The sequence below is a fragment of the Oncorhynchus keta genome, chromosome 18, assembly GCF_023373465.1.
Source record: "Oncorhynchus keta strain PuntledgeMale-10-30-2019 chromosome 18, Oket_V2, whole genome shotgun sequence".
Classification (NCBI taxonomy): Eukaryota; Metazoa; Chordata; class Actinopteri; order Salmoniformes; family Salmonidae; genus Oncorhynchus; species Oncorhynchus keta.
In genome coordinates this window covers 824,016-846,278 of record NC_068438.1, presented here as the reverse complement: position 1 = coordinate 846,278, position 22,263 = coordinate 824,016, and the positions used below count along the sequence as shown (strand labels likewise).

The window sequence follows — 22,263 nt, the reverse complement described above, 5'->3', positions numbered from 1 at the left end:
AGATGCATTGAAACGTGTGTCTAAATGCACAGCTACTGTGTGTGCATGTGTGCCCACGTGTGCATGTACAATAGTGTATGATTATATACAAACATTTGTGCCAGAGGATCAGTGATGGAGCCACCCTGACTCTCTCCCTCTCATCATCTGCCCTCTCCTCCCTGTGTTGATAGTTGTTGTTGGCAGTGCTATATGAGTCTCTCCCTCCAGGAGACTGATGGCAGTAATTGCAGTAGTAATCAAAGGACTGTGCAGGGAGCTGTTCTGCTCCATCCTGTTGTCAACAAGGAGCTCATCGCCTCTCCCTCTCCTTTGTCCTGCAACCCTTCCCCAGACTGTCGATTTAAAGGACTTACCTGAGTCATGTCATTGGGAAACCCGATGGGAATTCTAGAAAAACTTTTCTTATTGAAACAGGATGTCCAGTTAGTCCCTCCCTTTTCAGTCTGTTTTCTTCAATCCCATGACTGTACTGGACTGCTCTGTGCAACAAAATAGATGTGTATATGACCCATCTATTCAATAATACTGTGTGTTTATGTTCTAATTCTTTCATTTCTATGCCAACTCTTCTGTTGACTATACTGTGATTGCAGTGTCATGCATCACTGGGTTGTTTGTGGTACATATTACGGTGTTGAACAGCGGTTTGGGTTGTTAGGAGCTGCTGTGCCATCTGCTCACTCTGTCTATATCCACTCTGGGCTCTGTTTTAACAAACCTAACGCAAACATAAATCTCAGCGCACTTGCTGTTGCGTTGTTGGTACAGTACTGTGCAAAAGTTTTAAGTGGGTGTTAAAAAATGCTGTAAAGTAAGAATGCTTTCAAAAATAGACATTTTAATAGATTATATTTATCAATTAACAAAATGCAAAGTGAGTGAACAGAAGAAAAATCTACAACAAATCAATATTTGGTGTGACCCCCTTTGCCTTCAAAACAGCATAAATTCTTCTAGGTACACTTGCACACAGTTTTTGAAGGAACTCGGCAGGTAGGTTGGCCCAAACATCTTGGAGAACTAACCACAGTTCTTCTGTGGATTTAGGCAGCCTCAGGTGCTTCTTTCTCTCTCTTCCTGTAAATCCAGACAGACTCGATGATGTTCACTTCCAGGACTCCTTGTTCTTCTTTACGCTGAAGATAGTTCTTAATGACTTTCTCTGTATGTTTGGGGTCTTCAGAATAAATTCGGGGCCAAACAGATGCCCCCCTAATGGTATTGCATGATGCATAAGTATCTGACTGTACTTCTCAGCATTGAGGAGACCAAATCCCCACAAATGACCAAATCCCCAACTCCATTTGCAGAAATGCAGCCCCAAACTTGCAAGGAAATTCCACCATGCTTCACTGTTGCCTGCAGACACTCATTTGTGTACCGCTCTCCAGCCCTTCGGCGAACAAACTGCCTTTTGTTACAGCCAAATACTTTTGCATAGTTGAGTCGCTTGGCCTTGTTTTCACGTCGGAGTCATAGCTTTTTGGCCGCAATTCTTCCATGAAGGCCACTTCTGACCAGACTTCTCCGGACAGTACAGTAGATGGGTGTACCAGGGTCCCACTGTTTTCTGGCACTGCTGGACATCTTCCGATTGCAAAGGGAAGTAAGCATGATGTGTCTTTCATCTGCTGCAATAAGTTTCCTTGGCCGACCACTGCGTCTACGGCCCTCAACGTTGCCCGTTTCTTTGTGCTTCTTCAAAAAGAGCTTGGACAGCACATCTGGAAACCCCTGTCTGCCTTGAAATGTCTGCCTGGGAGAGACCTTGCTGATGCAGTATAACTACCTTGTGTCTTGTTGCTGTGCTCAGTCTTGCCACGGTGTATGACTTTTGACAGTAAACTGTCTTCAGCAACCTCACCTTGTTAGCTGAGTTTGGCTGTTCCTCACCCAGGTTATTCCTCCTACACAGCTGTTTCTGTTTCAGTTAATGATTGTGTTTCAACCTACATATTGAATTGATGATCATTAGCACCTGTTTGGTATAGTTGTTTAATCATGCACCTGCCTATATGCCTACAAAATCCCTGACTTTGTGCAAGTGTACCTACAAGAATGTATTCTTTTTTGAAGGCAAAGGGTGGTCACACCAAATATGGATTTGATTTAGATTTTTCTTCTGTTCACGCACTTTGCATTTAGTTCATTAATAAAACTAATCTATTAACATGTCTATTTTTGAAAGCATTCTTACTTTACAGCATTTTTTCACACCTGCATAAGACTTTTGCACACTACCGTATGTCAGAAATATTTTGGATATTTTTTGACAGTGGGAATTATTGGCGCAACACCTGTCATAAGTGCAAAGAGGCAGGCCTTCTATGATTTAATAGATTGTAGGTGTGAAGAGTGCTTGATCACTCATTGGCCAAAGAAAACCTGCTCCAAAGCATTTCATGTGGTTGCTTAAAGTTGTCTATTTACGGTGTTTGATGTTTCATTCTCATAAACTCCAATTCAGCAGGGGTGTTGTTTATTAAATACTGTAGCCTACAGTTACCTAGCCCCTAGATATTAACATGTATTCAGCTTTTCACATTAACATAATATCCAGTATAAAGAAAAAAGGAGAATATCTGTTGACTGTTCTGTTTTGTAAAGGTGGTATTTTAATAAAACATAGATGATAGGCTACTGATAAGGTTACTGTGCCATAACCGACTGTCTTACTGCTAAGATCAGCTTTTATTTGGTCTTAAATATCCACAGTTGCACTGCCTGAAATTGGCACTTTGGCGCATGTTTTAAGGACACACCTTAGATATTTCCAACCCTAGCACCTCAGTGCAAGCAAGCAGATGTTAGACAGGTAAATGACCAACACTGGCACAAGGGATTGAAAATAGCAGAGTGCCAAGTCGAAATTGCCAACGTGTGCATTTGACATTTGCTCTGCCTTAACGCCAGAAATAGAGCCCCATGTGTTAGTTCATGGATAGCCCTGAAAAGGCCTAGGTCATTTTTGTCTGGTAAGGAGTTACTTTTTGTGTGTGATTTTATTGAACCAATAGGCCAGTGGAGAGAAGACAGATAGTAACTGTGTGTTTGTGTCTTGTAGGGGGACCAATGCAATGTGAATGACAGTCGCTGTGTGTTTGTGTCTATCATCACAGTGACTGCATGTTTGTGTTGTGCAGGTGGACCAATGTAATGTGTCTGACAGTGGCTGTGTGTTTGTGTGTTGCATGACAGTTACTGTGTGTTTGTGTCTTGCAGGGGGACCAACCGGAGGGACTCTGTGGGGGGCGGGACTGCTCCACCTGCCAGTGTTTCCCTGCTAAAGGAGCCCAGGTAAGGCTCCTTACGCATACAGTACACACCGTCCAATCACAACATAGACATCCCACACCACACATTCTAACCAGGAATTGCCATAACCCACAGAAGGGGTGCTCAATCCTTGAAGTATGTAAATGAAGTGATGAGGCAGAAATGTCCACACAATTGAAATGCCAACGTGTTTTCAGAGCAAACTTCGACATCATAACCGTCATGCCAGCCCTAACCGTCAGAGTATGTAACCCGTTTGGATGTATGGTTTATGTGAATGAAACAGCTGGAGTGTTTATAGTCCCATTAGCCAAGTGTCACAACCTTATCAAAATAATTATAATAAAACAAAAGCTTTCTACTGCAGCTGACCTGAATGAATGAATTGACATAATATGGGGCTATTATGTTTAGTACCCATTAGGGTCATACACAAGTGTTTAGGGATCTGAACACATAACTAAAATGAAAATGGGTCTCCGTGTTTCGATTGTTAACACAAGAACATGTTTATTCACTGTAACACTTTTTAAACACAGGAACACATTTATTCAGCACAAGGCGTTTAGGTTTTAAAGGGTGTAAGGCCGTTTTTCATATTTCCCAGCATGCCTTTCGAGTGAATGTGAGAGACAAGGTTGTCGCAACTCCTATTTTGCTTTATGACCACATACTATACACTTCAAAAAGCCTTTAGTTATGGTCTATTTATCATCAAGATTTTGGTCTGAAAATCCTGGCTCATGTGCCACATCAAGACCTGCAAGTCACAATGCTCTGGTTAGTAATTCCTATTGCAATCCATCCAGAAGGATGATATCCAACAATTGGAATATTTTATCCCCCACAACCTGCCCTCAGAATGACTGCTAAAGGAGAAAAAGGTAATAAACAAGACTACCTAAACCAACTAGACTGGAATAACCATCTCAGTAATGGGTGCAATAAGTCCAACACCTGACTGATTGGATTAGTTTATGATAAAAATTTAAGTTATTGATTTTTGTTTAGTGTAAGGTCAATTAATCAATTTGTATGAGGAAACAAATATTAAAACAATCTATTCTAAAAATCAACCTGCAACACAGCATGCTGGGAAATATGATAATGAGCCCCCTACACAATTGTTTTTCACTCTGACATGGAACCCAAACCGGCTGCACGCTGTGCCATCGTGCATACATGTATTTTGTCCCCCCACACCAAACGCGATCACGACACGCAGGTTAAAATATCAAAACAAACTCTGAACCAATTATATTAATTTGGGGACAGGTCGAAAAGCATTAAACATTTATGTCAATTTAGCTAGTTAGCTTGCACCTGCTAACTAATTTGTCCTATTTAGCTAGCTTGCTGTTGCTAGCCAATTTGTCCTGAGATTTAAACATTGAGTTATTTTACCTGAAATACACAAGGTCCTCTACTCTACCAATTAAATCCACACATAAAACGGTCAACAGAATCGTTTCTAGTCATCTCTCCTCCTAGGCTTTTTCTTCTCTTGACTTTTGCGATTGGCAACTTTCATTAATTAGGTGCATTACCGCCACTGGCCTCGTTTGTCTTTCAGTCAACCACGTGGGTATAACCAATGAGGAAATGGCACGTGGGTACCTGCTTCTATAAACCAATGAGGAGATGGGAGATGCAGGACTTGCAGCGTGATCTGCGTCAGAAATAGAACTGATTTCTATTTTAGCCCTTGGCAACGCAGACGCTTGTTGAATAACATAGATGTCTAAATATATTTTGCAACGCGAGCGGTGTGGTCAGCCTATGAGAGACGATGGGAAAGTAAACACTAGTGTTTGAAATCTGAACACTTAGGAGATTTTAAACACAGACCTGTAGGTTAAATATATGTTTCACGTTTCATGGTTTTAGAGTGTAGATTTCTAAGGTTGGAGAATCTCAGCATAGATTTTGAGCTGAAGCTGGTAGGGATGTGCCTTCATAAAGGAAACATGGTAAGCTTCAGCCTCCCTAAAAACGACTTTCACTCTCTAGAGATTGGGCAGACTATGATAATATGAACATTGAGAAGTATTTACAAGATGTTGAGATTGGCTGGGCTGAGGGCTTTGGGCACTGACCAACAGGGCTATGTATGAGGCTTGGGTTTGGGGGAGGGGGATAGAGAACAAAGTGGGGTGTTAAAATGTGACAGACCGGGTCAAAATAGCAAAATTTGAAATTGTGTTTTTTACATTGGATAAAAGTTTTTTTTTAAGTAGAGACTCAGAGCTACGAAATGGTATATCATACACTGCATTTGAGGAACAATGGGAAAGTAATTTTGCTTTGAAAGTTGATAAACTTCTATACTCACTTATGAGAAAATGGCCTTTGAATGTTTTGGTACTACCACTGGAGAGCTTTTCTTTGTCTACACCCATTCATCATTGTTCACAGCCTCTTAAGCTTTAGCCCCACTCATATCTTTAAAGGTTGATCTGAGAGTTCTGTACTAACAACAGCAGTCAAGTACCCCTGTAAAGACCTTTATTATACACAGATTCAAAATAGCTATTGATAACAAATGTGTATTTTGTGGGTGCAGTGGCGATTTTAGCATGTAAATCTTGGTGGGGCAAAAAAAAACAAGTGGGATGCATACCAGCAAAGCCACTACACAACACAACACTAAACAATACATTAATTGTACTATAACTGTGGCAAACAGTGACCACAAACATAAAGCTGTCCCAACATCTTACCACTGCTACACCTGGCTATCAGCGGAGCCTTGTCTGGCAGCGAAACAGTTCATTCAGCCTCATTTACTGCCTTTAAAAAAAACATAGCTGATATGGCTGACTTGCTTAAACAAATGTGGTTTCTAATGACAATTGAGATGTACAAACTATGGCATAAGGAGATGACTAGCGGATAAGAGGCAATATGTAATTTCAATTAAGACATTGTGCGAGCTAGGACGGACATAGTCAATATAAGTATTTGTTTTAGCACTTTTGAAAGGTACAGCGACAGAATTCAGAACATGGGCCGTTCTTACAGTGCTCTCCCTGTACACCAAGTCAGAACCGTAGGATAAATAAAGTGGGCATATAAACAGACAATGAACGCTCTTTCAATATTTTATGATTACATTTCTCTAAAACAGGTTATAAGCTACATGTGCACCACCAAGTCAGAACAGTAGGCAAAATTAAGAGGGGTAAATAGACCAAATTAATAGGGTGAGGCACATGAGCTAGTAACATCTTAACACACTTTCTTAGCTACAGTATACATATCTCCCTGGCATATTACATAATTTATGCAGCAGCATACAATACATTTTTGGATTCACCTTGTTGTGCTGTGCTCACTTGTACAGGAAGGTGACGCGGCATTCCTTCGTGGGCAAATGTTGTCATCAAATTCTGTCATTCTCTGGATTTATGGTGCTTTCAAAATAGCTGTGAACTCGGATAAAACAAGGTCGAATCATGATGACGTCATTGATCTTCAGGTCGTAGCTCTAGAAAGAGGCCGGATTTACAATTCCTTGTTTAACCTCTTGCTCCTACCTGACACGCAGGCGTCCCATCTAGACATCTGGAAATGCAAATGCGCTACGCTAAATGCTAATAGTACTTGTTAAAACTCAAACGTTCATTAAAATACACATGCAGGGTATTGAATTAAAGCTACACTCGTTGTGAATCCAGGCAACAAGTCAGATTTTTAAAATGCTTTTCGGCGAAAGCATGAGAAGCTATTATCTGATAGCATGTAACACCCCAAAAGACCCGCAGGGGACGTAAAGAAAATAATTAGCATAGTCGGCGCTACACAAACCGCACAAATAAAATATAAAACATTCATTACCTTTGACCATCTTCTTTGTTGGCACTCCTAGATGTCCCATAATCACTATTGGGTCTTTTTTCGATTAAATCGGTCCATATATAGCCTAGATATCGATCTATGAAGACTGTGTGATAAACGAAAAAAAATAGCGTCTTATAACGTAACGTCATTTTTTTTAAATAAAAAAGTCGACAATAAACTTTCACAAAACACTTCAAAATACTTTTGTAATGCAACTTTAGGTATTAGTAAACGTTAATAAGCGATCAAATTGATCACGAGGCGATGTGTATTCTATAGGGGTACGTCTGGAAATAATGTCCGGGTAAATCTCAACCAAAATATCCGGTCCGAGACCTGAAGAAATCGTCTGTCTCTTCTTTGTTTGACCAAGAAACAAAGCCTAGGCAAATGACAAGACTGTTGACATCGTGTGGAAGCTGTAGGAATTGCAATCTCGGCTCCAGGTAATTTGCTTTCCCATAGACAATACATGCAAATAGCATTGATATATTTTCCCATTTTCAGTGATCAGATTTTCCTGCGCTTTTCGATGAAACGCACGTTCTGTTATAGTCACAGCCGTGATTTAACCAGTTTTATAAACATCTGAGTGTTTTCTATCCACACATACTAATCATATGCATATACTATATTCCTGGCATGAGCAGCAGGGCGCTGAAATGTTGCGCGATTTTTAACAGAATGTTCGAAAAAGTAGGGGGAAGGAGTAACAGGTTAATGACCGTTCAAAACGTATTTTCCCAGTCAGAGGTTGTTTATTCCCTAATTTCCAATTGTCTTGAACTCACTGAATTCAAGTTTTCGCAGTTCCGAGTTAACAGTTGTTTTGTGCGCGGCACAAATCATGCTTCATTGACAGCATGGCCAATGTTGAATGTTTATCATTTTAAACTTGGAAAAGAGCCCCTTAATCCCAGATTTGGGACCACACAGCCACTCCACTGAATAGCAGGCTACTGATTTCTTTGCAATGCATGCAGTTAACATTAACCACTGTCACTGATTCCTTCCAAACCACTCATTGTTTAATTTGCTATAGCCAACTTGATGTGTAATATTTATGTCCAATGGCTGATGAGCACCGATACGTTTTATCTATTTTCATTATTTCTCTTCATATGACAAGGATTAAAAAGGATTTTCCAGTAGATTGTCGATTTGATTCATGATGATGACTGCTAGCTAAGACTTGAAAGTATGAGTTTGACATGATCAGTCCAGTCAAAGCTACTATACATGTAACATGATTTGGCATATTTTTTTCTGTGGCCAATGACCTTGGGCCTTCTTGGATGGGCACTTCTAATGTAACTCTATGGCAGCACCCAATTGACTAGAATTTTCTAGCTCGCCCACACTGTATTTTCTGCTGGCTTGCCCCACCAACACAGAAAGCACTAGGCTGAAACACCTGCATTTTGGAGATGCCTTACTCAAGAAAACAAAAAAAAAGACCATGTCTGTATGCTGCTTTATTAACTCAATGATATATATTGTTTTGCAAACTGATATGTGACACGTATTAATTCTGAAATAACATGGAAAAAAGGCCAGCCCCACCCCATTTTTAAAATTTGTATTCCAAATTAAATACAATTTAAAAATGTGGGGATGACGGTTCGCTACTGTGTGGTTGTGACCCAGAGACTCTTGACCATTTCTTTTGGGACTGTTCTTATGTCAGAAGATTTTGGAGTGAGTTAGAAGATTTTCTTTTAAAAGTAACTAATATTGTTAATTTGAAAGGCTGATATTATGTTTTATTTTGATCCAAATTATATGGACCCTGATTTAACTTTCATTGTTAATTTGTTTATTTTTCACGGCAGATTCTTTATCCATAAAATGAAGTGGGCGGAGAACAAACACCTCTTCACATTGTGCTCCCGAGTGGCGCAGTGGTCTAAGGCACTGCGTCTCAGTGCTAGAGGTGTCATTATAGACCCTGGTTTGATTCCAGGCTGTACCACAACAGGTGGCGCACAATTGGCCCAGCGTCGTCCGTGTTAGGGTTTGGCCGTCATTGTAAATAATAATTTGTTCTTAACTGACTTGCCTAGTTAAATAAAGGTTCAAATAAAATAAAAGAGAATTTAAATAAAATATTTAAATGATCAGTAAGTGTAAAAATAAAAAAGGAATTACATACCATAAAAATAATTGACAAATTGAAAATGTATCTCGATGTCTCGATATACCCCTGTCTGTTAGCTTTATGTACTCTTGTTTGTATATTTACCCGTTGTTGATTGCTTTATGCCTCTTTCTAATGTCAATAAGCCTTGTCTACTGCTGTCTTGGCTAGTTTTTACTGTTTTATTTCACTGTAGAGCCTTCAGTCCCGCTCAAAATGCCTTAAACAGCTCTTTCTTCCCACCCCACACACATGCGGAGACCTCACCTGGCTTAATTGTGCCTCCGGAGACGAAACCTCTCTCATCGTATCTCATCGCCTAGGTTTACCTCCACTGTACTCACATCCTACCATACCCTTGTCTGTACATTATGCCTTGAATCTATTCTACCATGCCCAGAAATATGCTCCTTTTATTCTCTGTCCCCAAAGCACTAGACAACCAGTTTTTATAGCCTTTAGCCGTACCCTTTTCCTACTCCTTCTCTATTCCTCTGGTGATGTAGAGGTTAACCCAAGCACTGTAGCCCCCAGTTCCACTCCCATTCCCCAAGCGCTATCATTTGTTGACTTCTGTAACCGTAAAAGCCTTGGTTTCATGCATGTTAACATCAGAAGCCTCCTCCCTAAGTTTGTTTTGTTCACTGCTTTAGCACACTCCGCCAACCCTGATGTCCTTGCCGTGTCTGAATCCTGGCTTAGGAAGGTCACCAAAAATTCAGAAATTTCCATCCCCAACTTCAACGTTTTCCGCCAAGATAGAACTGCCAAAGGGGGTGTAGTTTCAAACTACTGTAGGAATAGCTTGCAGAGTTCTGTCATGTTATCCAGGTCTATGCCCAAACAGTTCAAGCTTCTACTTCTAAAAATCCACCTTTCCAGAAATAAGTCTCTCACTGTTGCCGCTTGATATAGAATCCCCTCAGCCCCCAGCTGTGCCCTGGACACCATATGTGAATTAATTTCCCCCCATTTATTTTCATAGTTTGTACTGTTAGATGACCAAAACTGGGATATGCTTAACACCCTGGCCATCCTACAATCTTAGCTTGATGCCCTTAATCTCACACAAATTATCATGGAACCTACCAGGTACAACCCTAAATCTGTAAACACTGGCACCCTCATATATATCATCCTGACCAACCTGCCCTTTAAATACACCTCTGCTCTCTTCAACCAGGATCTCAGCGATCACAGCCTCATTACCTGCGTCCATAATGGTTTTGCGGTCAAACAACCACCCCTCATCACTGTCAAACGCTCCCTAAAACACTTTAGCAAGGAGGCCTTTCAAATCGACCTGGCCCGGGTATCCTGGAAGGATATTGATCTCATTCCGTCAGTAGTGGATGTCTGGTTATTCTTTAAAAGTGCTTTCCTTGCCATCTTAAATAAGCATACCCCATTCAAAAAATGTAGAACTAAGAACAAATATAGCACTTGGTTGACTCCAGATCTGATGCATTAGCATCAGACCTGATGCATTAGATATTCAACTTTTAAGGGGAGTTAGGAACCAATATACACAGGCAGTTAGGAAAGCAAAGGCTAGCTTTTTCAAACAGAAATTTGCATCCTCTAGCACAAACTCCAAATAGTTCTGGGACACCGAAAAGTCCATGGCGAATAAGAGCACCTCCTCCCAGCTCCCCACTGCACTGAGGCTAGGAAACACTGTCACCACCGATAAATCCACGATAATCGAGAATTTCAATAAGCATTTTTCTGCGGCTAGCCATGCTTTCCACCTGGCTACCTCAACCCCGGTCAACAGCTCTGCACCCCCCTCAGCAACTTGCCCAAGCCTCCCCCATTTCTCCTTCACCCAAATCAAGATGTTCTGAAAGAGCTGCATGATATGGACCACTACAAATCAGCTTGGCTAGACAATCTGGACCCTCTCTTTCTAAAATGATCCGCCGCAATTGTTGCAACCGCTATTACTAGCCTGTTCAACTTTTCATATTATCTGAGATACTTAAAGATTGGAAAGCTGCCACGGTCATCCCCCTCTTCAAAGGGGGAGAAACTCTAGACCCAAACTGTTACAGACCTATATCTATCCTACCCTGCCTTTCTAAAGTCTTCGAAAGCCAAGTTAACAAACAGATCACCAAACATTTTGAATCCCACCGTGCCTTCTCCGCTATGCAATCTTGTTTCCGAGCTGGTCATGGGTGCACGTCAGCCACACTCGGGGTCCTAAACGATATCATAACCGCCATTGATAAAAGACAATACTGTGTAGCCGTATTCATCTACCTGGCCAAGGCTTTCGACTGTCAGTCACCACATTCTCATCGGCAGACTCAACAGTCTTGGTTTCCCAAATGACTGCCTCGCTTGGTTCACCAACTACTTCTCAGATAGAGTTCAGTGTTTCAAATCGGAGGGCACGTTGTCCGGACCTCTGGCAGTCTCTGTGGGGGTGCCACAGGGTTCAATTCTCTACTTTTTTCTCAGTATACATCAATGGATGTCGCTCTTGCTGCTGGTGATTCTCTGATCCATCTCTACGCAGACAACACCATTCTGTATTCTTCTGGCCCATCTTTAGACACTGTGTTAACAAACCCCCAGACGAGTTTCAATGCCATACAACACTCCTTCCATGGCCTCCAACTGCTCTTAAATGCAAGTAAAACTAAATGCATGCTCTTCAACCAATTGTTGCCCGCGCCCGCCCACCCGACTAGCATAACTCCTCTGGACGGTTCTGACTTAGAACATGTGGACAACTACAAATTCCTAGGTGTCTGGTTAGACTGCAAACTCTCCTTCCAGACTCACATTAAGCATCTCCAATCCAAAATTAAATCTAGAATTGGCTTCCTATTTCGCAACAAAGCCTCCTTCACTCATGCTGCTAAACACACCCTTGTAAAACTGACTATCCTAACGATCCTTGACTTCGACGATATCATTTACAAAATAGCCTCCAACACTCTACTCAGCAAATTGGATGTAGTCTATCACAATGCCATCCGTTTTGTCACCAAAGCCCCATATACTACCCACCTCTGGGACCTGTGTGCTCTCTTTGGCTGGCCCTCACTTCATTTTCATTGCCAAACCCACTGGCTCATCTATAAGTCTTTGCTAGGTAAAGCTCCGCCTTATCTCAGCTCACTGGTCCCCATAGCAACACCCACCCATAGCATGCGCTCCAGCAGGTATATTTCACTGGTCATCCCCAAAGCCAACACTTCCTTTGGCCGCCTTTCTTTCCAGTTCTCTGCTGCCAATGACTGGAACGAATTGCAAAAATCTAAGCATCAGCTATCTGTGCAGCTTTCCGATCATTGCACCTGTACATAGCCCATCTGTAAGTAGCCCACTCAACTACCTCATACCCATACTGTTATTATTTTTTTTGCTCCTTTGCACCCCAGTATCTGTAGTTGCACATTCATCTTCTGTACATCTATTACTCCAGTGTTTAATTGCTAAATTGTAATTATTTCACCACAATGGCCTATTTATTGCCTTACCTCCTTAATCTTACTACATTTGCACACACTGTATATAGACTTTTCTATTGTGTTATTGACTGTACGTTTGTTTATCCCTTGTGTAACTCTGTGTTATTTGTGTCGCACTGCTTTGCTCTATCTTGACCAGGTTACAGTAAATGAGAACTTTTTCTCATCTGGCCAACCTGTTTAAATAAAGGTGAAATTAAATTAGAGAAACACGTGTGTGTGCGTGCACATGCATGTACTCAGTACAGATGCACACACATACAAACCCATACACACCCCGCCCTATACCCACCCTGCTGAGATGTCGGCACACTGACCTAATTGTGTGCCAGCTTGATGAGCCTTATTACGCTCTCTCCCATTCAGGTGTGTTGCCATCGCAGGCCTATGTTGTAAATACTGTTTATCCCGCCACAACGCATTACAGCAATATTCCATCTTCACATCTGCTCACAAAATGTAAGTCATGCTTGTCAATGAGAGTCAGAGAGGTTTAGCTAGATGGCCAGGCTGTTTTGTGTATTCTGGAATGTGTCAGTGTAAGGGCACAGATGCCACAAAGGCAGCCAGATTCCCAATTATATCCTTTAACAGAAAAGTGACACATTTACTGCTTCCTTGTAAAGCAGAAGAGCACAATAACAGTTAGCCGTGCAGTAAAGTGAGTGTGCACAGATGCTCAAATATGCTTTGTGAGCCAAGACAGACAAGACACACACACACACATGCATGCATGCACAGACATGTAAAGAGAATACACACAAATGCATACACATGTACTCACACACGCACACATGCATGCATGTGCACACATACACACACACACCTGTTCATTGATGAAGTGCCCATTCAGAAGGCCTCCTCTTTAATCAGTCTATAGTGGCAGGGGGAGCGACTGGTGAGAGGGGACTGGAGACATCCCTAGAATGTGGAAGGATGAAGAGCTCAGTCATAAATTAGTAATGATTACAGACTTACATTACAGCATAGCCCCTGGCGCTAGCACACAGCTACTAATGAATACAGAATATACAGTGCATTTGGAAAGTATTTAGAACCATTCACTTTTTCCAAATGTTTTGTTATCTTACAGCCTTATTCTAAAATGGATTGTACAAAAAAAATCCTCATCAATCTATACACAATACCCCATAATGACATAGCAAAAACAGGTTTTTAAGAAATGTTTGCAAATATATAATAATAAATACACTGAAATATCACATTTACACAAGTATTCAGACCCTGAATAGCCACTAGTCAGATACCTGCTCTCCTGCTCCCCTCCCTCCGCTACCCTTATAGATGCCCACCCAACAAACAATGAAAATTACCGTTTGTTAAGTCCAGGTAGCCCCTCCCTCTTTCAGTGTGTTTTTTTCCCATTTGGTGCCAAATGAACATGACCTTGTTGACATCATGAAAAGTGTGAGTAGTGGTGTGCTGACACTCCAACCAGAAATGTTGATATTTAAAAAAGTCCAGAAAGGGTGATCAGTCCTCACACACACACACATACTGACTTTGACCTCTCTCCTCGATTTCCACAATAACTAGATGTCTGACCTCTCGACACCTCAAAAAAATCTTACAATTGCGACAAAACACACTCTAGCTAACACACCTTTATTTTATGTATGATTTGTGTGGTAAATGCAGGTAAACGCTTCTTTGAAATTATGTACGAGTTGGTTAAACGTTGGAGTTGGAACCACTACATGTTTTGCTGATGGGTGTACTGGTCAAGGCCTGGTAACAGGCTGTAGGAGCTACAAACTTGTTGTATCTGAGTTGGTTAAATGTTGGAGTTGGAACCGTTACTTGTACTGGTGGTGAGTGTACTGGCCTGGTCCAGGCCTTGCTTGCGGAGGCCTGGTGAGAGGCTGTAGGAGCGACTAGCTGAGTTGTATTTAGACAGCTGGGCGCGACTCTAATTTGCTGTACTAGGCTGTCCATGGCCGGGCTCACACAATGGCTGCTGTGACACAAACTCAATGGGAATCAGGGGTCTTAGTGATTTTCACAGGCTTGCGAGCTGGGAGAAAGACAGGGGTACGTAGAGTGTTCAGCACTGAGCTTCTGTCAATCCAGGGCCAGTCTTAGTGATTTTCACAGGCTTGACACCAAGACATACGCTGGGAGAAAGACAGGCATAAACCTTACAGTTCTATTCAAGCAAAACACACACTTTACACTCACACTGTGTGACTCTCTATCCACTGGGGTATTGTGTTCAGCACTGAGCTTCTGTCACATCCATAGATCTAGACCCATAAAAATAGAACAACGTCCAGTCTCTTATGGGTAGCTACACCGGGCTCTGTACTTCAATGGGAATGTCTGTTCTAGTAATTATATTTCTCTGTCTGTAGACCACCAGGGAGACTTACACTAGAGAAAATATGAATCAAAGACACCCCTACAACTAAGTAGTCTTTTGACAAAATCCAAGACTTATTGAATGTCTTTGAATGCATAATTTAATCTTTATTTATTTATACAACGGTTGGGTCTAATCTTGAATGCTGATTGGTTAAAACCGCATTCCAGCCGGTGTCTATTCCACAAGTTTCTACCGGCTAAATCTATGACGTTAAAATGCCTATGTACTCTGTTCCATCTGACTGCGCAATCCACTGTCTCATCAGCCCAGTCAGGCACTTTATCAACTTGATCTCCACTATAAAAAGCATCTAGAAATGATCTCACATTTCTTTTAGACTAAGATTTAGTTTTCAACAGCGGAGATTTTTATAAACCTTGCTGTCTGTCTCTCCAACATTTGCAACATTCTTCCAATATTCAAATTCGAGTCGGGACGAGAGGTCGGGACGAGAGAGACAGGTGGGCAGCGTTTCTCAGCTAGTCGAAATCATGAATCAGTTTTTATCATTTTTCCATCATTTTTATGGATATACATACCAGTGCCTTCGGAAAGTATTCAGACCTATTTTCACAATTCGTTCCGGTACAGCCTTATTCTAAAATAGATTAAATTGTCTTTTTCCTCATCAATCTACACACAATACCCCATAATGACAAAGAAAAAACATGTTTATAGAAATGTTTGCTAATTTATTTATTATGATGCTGCAAGCTTGGCACACCTGTATTTTTGGAGTTTCTCACATTCTTCTCTGCAGATCCTGTCAAGCTCTGTCAGGTTGGATGGGGAGCGTTGCTGCACAGTTATTTTCAGGGCTCTCTAGAGATGTTTGATTGGGTTCAAGTCCGGTCTCTGGCTGGGCCGATCAAGGACATTCAGAGACTTGTCCCAAAGCCACTCCTGCATTATCTTGGCTGTGTGCTTAGGGTCGTTGTCCTGTTGGAAGGTGAACCTTCGGTCCTGAGCTCTCTGGAGCAGGTTTACGTCAAGGATCTCTGTACTTTGCCCCATTCATATTTCCCTCATTCCTGACTAGTCTCCCAGTTCCTGCTGCTGAAAAATATCCCCACAGCATGATTCTGCCCCCACCATGCTTCACCGTAGGAATGGTGCATGTTTCCTCCAGACCAGTGGTGGAAAAAGTACCCAATTGTCATACTTGAGTAAAAGTAAAGATACCTTAATAGACAATTACTCAAGTAAAAGTGAAAGTCACCCAGTAAAATACTACTTGAGTAGAAGTCTAAAAGTATTTGGTTTTAAATATACTTAAGTATCAAAAGTAAATATAACTGCTAAAATATACATAAGTATTGAAAAAGTGTAAAAGTGTAAATAATTTCAAATTCCTTATATTAAGCAAACCAGACGGCACCATTTTCATTATTTACAGATCGCCAGGGGCACACTCTTACATAATTTACAAACAAAGCATTTGTGTTTAGTGAGTCCGCCAGATCAGAGGCAATAGGGATGACCATGGATGTTCTCTTGATAATTGCATGAATTTGGCAATTTTCCTGTCCTGCTAAGCATTCAAAATGTAATGAGTGCTTTTCGGTGGTTGAAGTATTTTTACTTGAGTACTTTACGCAACTGCTCCAGATGTGACACCTGGCATTTAGGCCAAAGAGTTCAATCTTGGTTGTATCAGACCTGAGAATCTTGTTTCTCATGGTCAATGAGTCATTTAGGTGCCTTTTGGCAAACTCCCAAGCGGGTTGTTATGTTCCTTTTACTGAGGGGTGGCTTCCGTCTGGCTTCCGGTCTTTCCAGCTTCAGTTTGAAGTGTTGTTGTTGGCTGTGTTGTTGGCTAGCTCCTCTGAACAACAGTGGCCTAACGAGAGAGCACAATTTCTGTGCCAGGCGAAATCCCGCCACATTGGCTCATTGTTACGGATATGTCCAAATAAATTTCACTAGAAAACAGCTTGAACAAATGCAAATGCATCTACTTTGCTGTTATTCTTGCTGCACTTTTTGACGTGACTGTAAGTTATCCGTAGTTGTCTATCTAGCAAGCCAGGGATAAGAAAGTTGCCAGTATAGCAATGGGACATTTAGAATGAACGACTGGGTCAGGTCCATAGATACAGAACAAAAATATTGAACAACTGGGTTGCGTCTTTAGGAGCCGAATCGATAGAACAAACAACCAGCCGGCTTGTTTAGCAACCCTAGATTTGTGTAGGGACTATATCTTGTGAAAGGATGAAATAGCATGAATAAATTCATCAAAATATTATTCATTATTATCATTATTTTAATTTGTTGGTAACCCGACTTCGTCTCGGGCCTAACAACACCCGTGTAAATGTATCCTCTAAACACCGGCTTCTCGGACATTATCACTTAAAGAGATTACTGCCACCACCAATCAGTCAATGAAATGGACACAGAAATAACCCATACTGTATGTTGTGGCAGTCGGTTTTTACCAGGTTTGGTTATCTGCAAAGAGATCATCTCGGTTTTCCCAGAACTAAAATCTTAATTTGGTCAGATGCTTATGTTTACGTTGTCTGTCCACAAGAGATTAGCAAAGAGAAGAAAGCAAATATTCCTACACTACCTGTTAGTACTCTTCTATGTACTGAACAAAAATATAAACGCAACATGCAACAATTTCAAAGATTTTACTGAGTTACAGTTCATATAAGGAAATCAGTCAATTTAAATAAATTCATTAGGCCCTAATCTATGGATTTCATATGACTTTGAATACAGATATGCATCTGTTGGTCACAGATACCATTAAAAAAAAGGTAGGGGCGTGGATCAGAAAACCAGTCAGTATCTGGTGTGACCACCATTTGCCTCATGCAGCGCAACACATCTCCTTTACTTGGAGTTGATTAGTCTGTTGATTGCGGCTATGTGGAATGATGTCCCACTCCTCTTCAATGGATGTGTGAAGTTGATGGATATTGGCAGCAACTGGAACACGCTGTCGTACACGTCGATTCAGAGCATTCCAAACATGCTCAATGTGTGACATGTCTGGTGAGTATGTAAACCATGGAAGAACTTGGAAATGTTCAGCTTCCAGGAATTGTGTACAGAACATTTGTGACTTGCGGCCTTTGAATTATGATAAATAGCATGTCAATGGGCCTCAGGATCTCGTCACGGTATCTCTGTGCATTCAAATTGCTATCGATAAAATGCAGTTGTGTTTGTCGTCCGTTGCTTATGCCTGCCCATACCATAACCTAACTGCCATCATTGGGGGCTCTTCACAACGTTGACATCAGTCAATGATCATTGACATCAGTCAATGAGCATGCTGTTTAATCAGCTTCTTGATATGCCACAACTGTCAGGTGGATGGAATATTTTGGCAAAATTTGAGAGAAATAAGCTTTTTCTGCGTATGGAAGATTACTGGGAACTTTTTTTTCAGCTCATGAAACATGGGACCGACCCTTTACATGTTGCGTTTATATTTATATTCAGTGTATATCATTTACTCAGTAGGGGCTGATAAAGACATTCTATCTACTAAACCAAAAGTACCAAGTTCTCATCTACACATGTTCATTTTGACCACGTTCAGTTGGACAATGTTCGTTAGGGCAGACAGCAGAAAAAGTTTGTTATATGTTTTGCAGCTGAAAACTAAAATGAGTGATTCTTATTGGACAAGTCCAGGCAATCGCTCCCTGTTTCAGTCAGTTTTCTTCTGTTTGGTGTCTACTAAACGCGACACAGGGCACAATGTTGTGGAATATTCAGTTCAGATATACATACATACACTATATATACAAACTATATATACAAAAGTATGTGGACACCCCTTCAAATTAGTAGATTCGGCTATTTCAGTCACACCCGTTACTGACAGGTGTATAAAATCGAGCACACAGCAATGCAATCTCCATAGACAAACATTGGCAGTAGAATGGCATTACTGAACAGCTCAGAGACTTTCAATGTGGCACCTTTCCAACAAGTCAGTTTGTCAAATTTCTGGAGTGATGAATCATGCTTCCCTGCCTGGCAGTCCAATGGACGAATTTGGGTTTGGTGGGTGCCAGGAGAATGCTACCTGCCCCAATGCATAGTGCCAACTTCAAAGTTTGGTGGAGGAGGAATAATGATCTAGGGCTGTTTTTCATGGTTTGGGCTAGGCCTCTTAGTTCCAGTGAAGGGAAATCTTAGCATTCAATGACATTATAGACAATTCTGTGCCTCCAACTTTGTGGCAACAGTTTGGGGAAGGCCCTTTCCTGTTTCAGCATGACAATGCCCCTGTGCACAAAGCGAGGTTCATACAGAAATGTTTTGTCAAGATCGGTGTGGAAGAACTGGATTGGCCTGCATAGAGCCATGACCTCAACTCCTTCGAACACCTTTGGGATGAATTGACTTTGAGCCAGTCCTAAATCCCCAACATCAGTGCCCGACCTCACTGATGCTATTGTGGCTGAATGGAAGCAAGTCCCCACAACAATGTTCCAACATCTACTGTTATGCCTTCCCAGAAGAGTGGAGGCTGTTATAGTAGCAAAGGGGGGGACCAAATCTATATTAATGCCCATGATTTTGGAATGAGATGTTCGACAAGCAAGTGTCCACATACCTTTGGGCATGTAGTGTATATGTTGAAGAACAGGCATACCTCTCTGATATGCCCGCTTAATTCATGATATTTATATTTATTTGTTATTTTCAGTATGTTGTAGCCTTGTACATGTGATCCCCAGTGTTTGTAACGTGTCACTGTGATGTCCAGGGTGTTCCAGGAGTTTTAGGACGACAGGGGCCTCAGGGGCCACCTGGGTTCCCGGGCCCCCAGGGGCCTCTTGGAGAGAAGGGATATCGAGGAGAGGAGGGCTTCCCTGGCGTATCTGGACCGAAGGGAGACGTGGTAAATTAAATACCTCATATTTAGGATTCTGAGTTTAACCTGACCACTTCACCTGATCAGGTCCCACTTGTGCTGTACTGTACTTACGTGTACTGTAATCATGTACCCAAAAGAATCCCTGTCAATCACAAACTCTCAACTGGTTTTAAGTGTCATAATGACATGGAGAGGGACAAGGAGAAAAAGAGAGATCATGACATGGTTAAAGAGAAATACATTTTAGATCTTGTGTGTCTGTGTGTGTTCTGACTCCTGATCTGTTTCTGCTTTTTCAGGGTATTGCTGGCGTACCAGGATATCCTGGACTAGATGGTGTCCCGGTGAGTGTGTGTGGGGAATGCAAGCATGTATGCACATGTGTATGTGTATACCTGTTGACCAATTCCTTGCCATGACATATTGTAATACCATGGTTAGCTAAAGAACTGCAAACTACTTTCTGCTCAATACTGCACAGTACAGTTCATATGTCATTCCTATGCCTTTTGGACCTCATACGTCTTTTGGGGAAAAGTATACAGTACCAGTCAAAAGTTTGAACACACCTACTCATTCAAGGATTTTTCTTTATTTTTTACTATTTTCTTCATGGTAGAATAATATTGAGGACATCAAAACAAGTAAATAACACATATGGAATCATGTAGTAAGGAAAAAAAGTGTTAAACAAATCAAATATATATTTTATATTTTAGAGTCTTCAATGTAGCCACCCTTTGCCTTGATGACAGCTTCGCACACTTTTGGCATTCTCTCAATGATACTCCCACAAAGCGCAAACCAGATGGGATGGCGTATCGCTGCAGAATGCTGTGGTAGCCATGCTGGTTAAGAGTGCCTTGAATTCTAAATAAATCACAGACAGTGTCACCAGCAAAGCACCCCCACACCATCACACCTCCTCACCTATGCTTCACGGTGGGAACCACACATGCGGAGATCATCCGTTCACCTACTCTGCGTCTCACAAAGACACGACGGTTGGAACCCAACCCTCGAAATGACAGATTGGTCTAATGTCCATTGCTCGTGTTTCTTGTCCCAAGGAAGTATCTTCTTATTGGTGTCCTTTTTTCAGCAAATCGGCCATGAAGGCCTGATTCACACAGTCTCCTCTGAACAGTTGATGTTGAGATTTGTCTGTTGCTTGAACTCTGTGAAGCATTTATTTGGGCTGCAATTTCTGAGACTGGAAACTCTAAGGAACTTATCCTCTGCAGCGGAGGTAACTCTGGGTCTTCCTTTCCTGTGGCGGTCCTCATGAGAGACAGTTTCATCATAGCGTTGATGGTTTTTGCGACTGCACTTGAAAAGTTCTTGACATTTTCAAATTGACTGACCTTCATGTCTTAAAGTAATAGACTGTCATTACTCTTTCCTTATTTGAGCTGTTCTTGCCATAATATGGACTTGGTCTTTTACCAAATAGGACTATATTCTGTATAACACCGCCCCCTGTTCACAACACAACTGATTGGCTCAAATGCATTAAGAAGGAAAGAAATTCCACAAATTAACTTTTAACAAGGCACACCTGTTATTTGAAGTGCATTCCAGGTGACTACCTCATGAAGCTGGTTGAGAAAATGCCAAGAGTGTGCAAAGCTGTCATCAAGGCAAAGGGTGGCTACTTTGAAGAATCTCAAAAATAAAATATATTTTGATTTGTTTAACACTTTTTTGGTTACTACATGATTCCATATATGTTATTTCATAGTGTTGATGTCTTCACTATTATTCTACAATGTATACAATAGTAAAAAAACATAAGAAAAACCCTGGAATGAGTATGTGTGTCCAAACTTTTGACTGGTACTGTTTATGTTTAATTTCTTAAGTATATCATAAAAAGGACAAGTTTGACTTTCAGAAAAATGTTATTATGTTAGTTGCATAATTCTAACAGTGTGAAACCTCCAAATGTTCACCCTGTGACAGGTGAAACAGATCAGGGTGTGACAAGTATCTTAACATTTTGACATTTCCTAAATGTTCTCTGTAATTTATCCTAACAGGGTGGAAATGTATGAGTGAGACAAACAGACTTACGTCATGAAATGCTAAAATGATCCCAGATGCGACTCAAATATGCAAGTTTTGACTTCACTTTGACATTAGCATCCCATCATGACCGTTTTCCCACCAACAATGTGATGACACTACATGATGTCAAGGGGTTGTTTTCTTAAAGGAGATTTACTACAAACTAACAGGGTGGAAAGTGATATCAGGGACACACAGAACATCATAAATACAATAATAATAA

The 22,263-nt window shown here is 41.2% G+C and overlaps 1 protein-coding gene across 4 annotated transcripts in view; it reads left to right on the top strand.

Annotated features, from left to right (window-relative positions):
- The window catches only part of col4a4 (collagen, type IV, alpha 4), a 148,572-nt gene that overhangs the window by 24,620 nt on the left and 101,689 nt on the right, over positions 1 to 22,263 (top strand). For all 4 annotated transcript variants that reach the window (XM_052467075.1, XM_052467074.1, XM_035791406.2 and 1 more), the window contains 3 exons: positions 3,226 to 3,300; positions 19,863 to 19,997; positions 20,273 to 20,317. In XM_052467075.1, the coding sequence (XP_052323035.1) occupies positions 3,226 to 3,300; positions 19,863 to 19,997; positions 20,273 to 20,317 (255 nt within the window). The remainder of the gene's footprint in view (positions 1 to 3,225; positions 3,301 to 19,862; positions 19,998 to 20,272; positions 20,318 to 22,263) is intronic.